Here is a 7805-nt window from a genome sequence, read left to right as displayed (position 1 = left end):
CACAGCAAACTCCAAACCTGCTGAATCCTGCTGTGGATCTGCTCCTGTTTCTGCCTCATGTCTGGACCAGGGGTTCTATGGTTCAAATGAAACTAAAAAATACAACTAAAACTGAGGAGAAACACAACCTAAATAAACAAATATACCTGATTAGAGAATAACGAAAAATAGCTCAAATTCAATTTCAAACTAAATAAAAACTTCCAGATTATATTAACTCTGGTCATGACACACTAAGGGCCGGATTTACTAAAGGTTAGTGCGTGTACAAACGTGCACAAACTGGACTGCACATGCAAAAACACGGACGCACCGAGGGTTGCATCTCTAAAATGGGCAAAAAAGCTCACACAACTCCTTTAGCATTTGCCTCGATGAATATGCAATATGGGTGTTTCTGCCAGAACAAAATTACTGGGAAGAGTAGATGCAAATATTTATTTAGCACGCAAAATGTGATTGGCCAAACCTGAAACTGGTTGCGGTGGCTGCGTCTATATTTAGCACGTCTGAAAGGCAGGTTTGAACTGACACAGCTTCACCATAACTGGCTGCAACCTGTTGACTGTGGACTTCAGAAGACACAGTGGACCAACAGCAGCAGATGCCATGGACAGTCCACAGTCCTCTGTTCAGATGAAAGTCCATTTTGCATGTCATTTGGAAATCCAGGTCCCAGAGTCTGGAGGAAGAGTGCAGAGGAGCAAACCCACGCTGAAGTCCAGTGGGAAGTTTCCACAGTCAGTGCTGGTTTGGTCCTCCATGACATCTGCTGGGGTTGGTCCAGTGTGTTTTCTGAAGTCCACAGTCCACACACCCATCTACCAGGACATTTTAGGACACTTCCTGCTTCCTTCTGCTGAGAAGCTTTATGCAGATGCTGATTCCCTTTTCCAGCTGGACTTGGCACCTGCCCACACTGCCAAAGGAACCAAAGCTGGTTCAGTGACCCTGGTGTTACTGGGACTGATGGACCAGCAAACTGAGCTGACCTGAACCCCAGAGAGAATCTATGGAGGACTGTCCAGAGGAAGATGACAGACAGCAGATCCACCAATGCAGATGAGCTAAAGGACCGATCAAACCAACCTGGGCTAACATTCCACCTGAGCAGCACCACAGGCTGAGCACCTCCATGACACCACACACTGATGCAGTTTTCATGTAAAAGGAGAACCAACCAAGGACTGAGAACATAGAAATGAACAGACTTTACAGAAGACTGACATTTCTGTTTAAAATATCCTTTTTCAATTGATTTTCTGCAATATTCTAATTTTCCTAGACACAGAATTTTAGGTTTTCATTATCTGCAAGCCATAATCATCAAAATTTCCAGAAATAAGGCTTGAAATATTTCACTGTTTGTCTAATGAGTCTGTATAATATATGGGTTTACCTTTCTGAAATGAGTGACCAACAATATTGAACTTTTTCATGATATTCTAATTTTTGGAGCTGCACCTGTATATGACATGGACCCAGGGAGTCATCAGTGGACGCATGTATGACATGTCATCAGTGGACATATGTATGACATATATATGACATGTCATCAGTGGACATGTATGACATATATATGACATGTCATCAGTGGACATATGTATGACATATATGACATGTCATCAGTGGACGCATGTATGACATATATATGACATGTCATCAGTGGACATATGTATGACATATATGACATGTCATCAGTGGACGCATGTATGACATATATGACATGTCATCAGTGGACATATGTATGACATATATGACATGTCATCAGTGGACATATGTATGACATATATGACATGTCATCAGTGGACATATGTATGACATATAGTATGTGACATGTCATCAGTGGACGCATTATGACATATATATGACATGTCATCATGGACATGTATGACATATATTGACATGTCATCAGTGGACATATGTATGACATATATTGACATGTCATCAGTGGACATGTATGACATATATATGACATGTCATCAGTGGACATATGTATGACATATATATGACATGTCATCAGTGGACATATGTATGACATATATATGACATGTCATCAGTGGACATATGTATGACATATATATGACATGTCATCAGTGGACATGTATGACATATATGACATGTCATCAGTGGACGCATGTATGACATATATATGACATGTCATCAGTGGACATGTATGACATATATATGACATGTCATCAGTGGACATATGTATGACATATATATGACATGTCATCAGTGGACATGTATGACATATATATGACATGTCATCAGTGGACATATGTATGACATATATGACATGTCATCAGTGGACATATGTATGACATATATATGACATGTCATCAGTGGACGCATGTATGACATATATTGACATGTCATCAGTGGACATGTATGACATATATGACATGTCATCAGTGGACATATGTATGACATATATATGACATGTCATCAGTGGACATATGTATGACATATATATGACATGTCATCAGTGGACGCATGTATGACATAATATGACATGTCATCAGTGGACATAGTATGACATATATGACATGTCATCAGTGGACGCATGTATGACATATATATGACATGTCATCAGTGGACATATATATGACATGTCATCAGTGGACGCAGTATGACATATATGACATGTCATCAGTGGACATATGTATGACATATATGACATGTCATCAGTGGACGCATGCTTGACATATATATGACATGTCATCAGTGGACATATGTATGACATATTATGACATGTCATCAGTGGACGCATGTATGACATATAGATGACATGTCATCAGTGGACATATGTATGACATATATGACATGTCATCAGTGGACATATGTATGACATATATATGACATGTCATCAGTGGACGCATGTATGACATATATATGACATGTCATCAGTGGACATATGTATGACATATATATGACATGTCATCAGTGGACGCATGTATGACATATATGACATGTCATCAGTGGACATATGTTTGACTATATATGACATGTCATCAGTGGACATATGTATGACATATATATGACATGTCATCAGTGGACGCATGTATGACATAATATGACATGTCATCAGTGGACATATGTATGACATATATATGACATGTCATCAGTGGACGCATGTATGACATATATGACATGTCATCAGTGGACATATGTATGACATATATATGACATGTCATCAGTGGACATATATGACATGTCATCAGTGGACGCATGTATGACATATATATGACATGTCATCAGTGGACTATGTATGACATATATATATGACATGTCATCAGTGGACATATGTATGATATATGACATGTCATCAGTGGGCACAAGTATGACATATATAGACATGTCATCAGTGGACGCATGTATGACATATATATGACATGTCATCAGTGGACATATGTATGACATATATGACATGTCATCATGGACATGTAGACATATATATGACATGTCATCAGTGGGCATATGTATGACATATGTTGCATGTGTTAGTGGGATCATTGACCTTTTGTCGGTGCTGTGCTTGCTGGGCTTGGTGGCAGTGCGTAGTATGGCAGATAGAACCGGACAGGTTGTCCATCAGACTTAACTCCCCCTCCAATGAACCCTGGATGACCATGGACACCGAATCAAACAGCGCCCTCCGCTGGACACACTTAACAATGTGGATCGTGGTGAGAGGACAGAGCAATGTAAGGGGACAGTGAGAATTTAGATGGACAAGAGGAACAAAGAATATGGACAGAATGTGGACAGACAGGACAGATGGTGAAGAAAAAGGAAGAAAAGACAGCTGATCAGAGAGAAACACAGATATATACAAAAAGGACAAATACATCCAAAGTAGGACTGAATGTCTGAACGTCTTCAACCATTATGACTGGATGCAACAGTTCTGTGTTGTTCCTTGCAGATAAATGTAACAGAGGTTTAGACATAAAACAGTTTTAGATGAAGTCACTGTTTTCAAGACTCCAGCCATAAATGCATCACATTCTGTCATACACACACCTGTCCAGACTGTTACAAAACCCCCTCCTCACAACTTTTTAGGTACCAGTTACTTTGCATTATTGTGACAGTCTGGGGCAGAAACAGCACAAGTTGGTGTTCTGTCACTATCACCACTGATTGGGATTCCTGTCATTACATCCATCCCTTTGTCTTGTGTTCATTCTATTTTATTCTATATGTGTTGATACCTCTCATTATCAGTCATTTCTTTCTATATTTAAAGTGGCAGTAGCTGAAATCAGAGAAAAAAAGGTAGAACTTGGAAAACGCACACCTTCCTTCTGCAGCTCTCTCCTCTTGTTCCAAATGAAAGTACTAAATAAAGACCTCCCTGCCTCGGTCCGGGAGGCAGACACCTTCTCTATGTTTAAGGGAGGTTCAAAGTGTTCCTTTTTGATGAATCCTATAGTCAGTGTGGTTCAGGCTGCTCTTAGTTCTGCTGCTATAGGCTTAGACTGATGGCACTCATCTGGATACACTGAGCTCTTCTCTGCTCCTCCTCTATGACCTCCTCTCTGCTCCTCTTTCTCCCGACCTTTTCTCTCCTAATTTTCTCTTCTATTTACGCTCCAGTGAATACATGTTACTGACTTGACTTCTTCCCTGGAGTCTCTGTGCTTTATTGTCTCACAGGTTTTCCCTGGATCATCTCTGGACCTGCTGCTGTGCTCCTGCCTCTCTCCTTCATCGCATCACTCATTCATATAGTTCTGATAGTGTTTATTCTACAGTTCCACAGATGTTCTAGTTCAGTTATCTGTGCATCAGCTGCATCCATTTGTCTCCCCTACCTCCCCTTCTCCCCCTCTCCCCCAGTCTCTCTCTATCACTCTCTCTTTTCTCCTCCTTTCCTCTCTCTTCAACCCTCTCTCCCTCCTCACTCGTCCATCCTCCTCAGTCTGCTTCTGCTCCAGGTTTCTGCTGTTACAGGTCCTGTTTCCTTCCTCTGTCTCCTCTCACCAGTGTTTACTCCTGTTGGATTCTGTGGATTCAGTCTGGTTTGGACCAACTCCGTATGTAAAGTGTCATGAGAGAACTTTTGTTATGATTTGGCGCTATGTAAATAAACTGAATTTGATTTGATTTGATAAAGGAGCTGTAAGAATTATTTCCAAATAATCGTAAAATGGCCCTGATATGTCACCAGACATTAAGGAATCACTTCATTTCAAATACTGACATCACTGACAGTATGTCGCATTTTTTCTATGTGGTACCGGCTCGACTCGATGCGACTCAACCTTTTTATGTTTCCATTACGAAAAAGGACCCGAAATCTGGTACCTGGTCCTAGTTTTTTGGTCTCACCTCCGCTGAGGTTCCAGGACTGGAGACCAGATACTAAAAGGTGACACTGTGTAAACACTGCAGACCATTGATTGGTCAGAGTCGTCTCTGTGACCCGCCCTTTTACAAAAAACAGATGTGGAAGTTTACGGTAAATCTGTTGGTAGGTGAATCCACATGATGACAGCCCACAAAACTACACCATGGTCGGTCGAGGAGACTCAGTCTTCGGTGGCCGACAAAAAAATTCAGGATGAGTTTGACGAGACAACGCACAACGAGCGAGTTTATCAGCAACTCTGAGCAGACGACATGGAAGTAACGCACCGCATCACTATGACAACCAGGTACTGTAAAGTGGGTAGTATCCTGTAATGGAAATGTTCTCCAGGAGTAGTACCTGGTACCCGAGTCGAGTCGAGCTGAGTCGAGTCGAGCCGGTTCCATGTAGTGGAAATGGGCATTAGCCCAGACACAATATTCGCATTTGAAAAGCTAAGTGTCAGCCGAAAAGTAATGTTTATGTTGTCATTTTGTGTTTTGGCCTGATGCTCCACCCATTACCTATCTCAGATCACAAAGTCGTTAGTGTTTCAGCATCCAGGTTACCAGTTCCTACTGAGCTGCAGCTGGAACATTTCAGATCACAAATGTCTGATCGTACTAAACCTAAAACGCCTCATCACAATTCACAACTGGGGTGGGCTGGGCTGGGGTAAACATGAAAAATTTATTGGGCCCCACCCAGCATTCCCAGGGCCCATCCCACAGTGGAGTGGGCTTGAAGAGTTAGAGGAATAGTAACGCCCATGGCACGAAGCGGCAGCACCCAGGGGAGCTGCTGCAGAACCCATGCCAGGGCCTCCGCAGGCACCTGTTGTCTCCTCAGTAGAATGGTGGACTCATGTGGAAGTGTGAAGAGCAAGTTGCCCAGTATGACTGTTCCTGACTTTAGTTACTTGTCAGTAATCTCGATCTTTAATTACTTTGCAAACCATCATGCATGAAGCATAAACTTACAGTGTAGGACTCATCATTTGCCATAGTAGCTCCTTGTAGTAGATGCTCATGCTGGATCTGGAAACCTCTAGTCTGGGGGGAAGGCGGAGGGGATACCATGCTCTACAGTATTTTGAATGTGGTTGCAGTACCAGTTTTGGTCACAAACCTACATACAGCTCCTTTAACCTAACCTAGCCTGGCCTAACCTAACCTAACCTAACCTAGCCTAACTTAACCAAGCCTAACCTAGCCTAACCTAACCTATCCTAGCCTAACTTAACCTAGCCTAACCTAACCTACCCTAGCCTAGCCTAACCTACCCTAACCTAACCTCGCCTAACCTAACCTAGCCTAACCTACTCTAACCTAACCTATCCTACCCTAACCTAGCCTACCTTACCATAACTGACCTAACCTATCCTACCCTAACCTAACCTAGCCTACCTAACCTACCCTAACCTACCCTACCCTAACCTAGCCTAACCTAGCCTAACCTAACCTAGCATAACCTAACCTACCCCAACCTAACCTAACCTAGCCTAACCTACCCTAACCTAACCTAGCCTAACCTAACCTAGCCTAACCTAGCCTAACCTAACCTAGCCTAACCTAACCTAGCCTACCCTAACCTATCCTATCCTACCCTACCCTAACCTACCTAACCTATCCTATCCTACCCTACCCTAACCTAACCTACCCTAACCTAACCTAACTTAACCTAACCTAACCTACCCTACCCTCACCTACAAAAGATAAGCTAACCTAAGCTAAACCACAGAGTCCCACCCAGTGGAATCTTGTCAGTGAAAGCTAACTGTGGAGTGGAGCACTATTTATTTTATGCTGAATCTTTCAGTTGAAACGTGTGCGTACACAGCCAAAAGAACACACTGTTACGTACACCTGCAGATGTGTGAACCCACACAGTGAACACAGGAAAGGAAATGTGGACACTGCTTAAGTTCAGCAGTTTTCTCAAGTTCAACATGAAACACTTTGTGGGCTGAGGTGACTGAACAAATAAGCGAGACATTTCAAAACATGTATTTGAATCTCCCTAAACACATTTCATCACTGTGTGTCTTGAAAATGAAGACTTCATAAAACATGTACATGTTGTATCAAGGCTCCAGGATCACTATTTTACAACCTGTGCATATGAAGCACTACTAGTTAAACCACTAGTTCAAACTGAAGGTTGGGTTCCATATGTTACAGTTTGTTTGTCATCGTACATTCACTCTAATTGCTTTAAAAATGACTTGGTAACAGTAACAGCTGTGCATCTACATGGTCAACTCCAATCTTCCACCAGGGGGCAGTAGAGCGCCGTGGTGGGGCTGATCTCCCACAGGGCCATGGAAGAGGCTGAGGCTTCACATTTTTTCAAAGAGCGGCAGAAGGAAGATAACGTCTTTGAAGAGAAACATAACGATACTTAGACCTCTATTTCCTATCCCCAAAAGTTTTCCGCTGTCTGGAAATAG

The 7805-nt window shown here is 42.2% G+C and overlaps 1 protein-coding gene across 1 annotated transcript in view; it reads right to left on the bottom strand.

The window, feature by feature from the left end:
* Nucleotides 1–7612: 7612 nt before the first annotated feature.
* The window catches only part of LOC115439498 (voltage-dependent T-type calcium channel subunit alpha-1G-like), a 57151-nt gene continuing 56958 nt past the window's right edge, over nt 7613–7805 (bottom strand). Inside the window, exon 8 of the mRNA XM_030163312.1 lies at nt 7613–7692. Coding sequence (XP_030019172.1) covers nt 7613–7692 — 80 coding nt within the window. The remainder of the gene's footprint in view (nt 7693–7805) is intronic.

Source organism: Sphaeramia orbicularis, chromosome 19, assembly GCF_902148855.1.
Source record: "Sphaeramia orbicularis chromosome 19, fSphaOr1.1, whole genome shotgun sequence".
Lineage (NCBI taxonomy): Eukaryota > Metazoa > Chordata > Actinopteri > Kurtiformes > Apogonidae > Sphaeramia > Sphaeramia orbicularis.
This window is presented reverse-complemented; position numbering and strand designations above follow the sequence as displayed.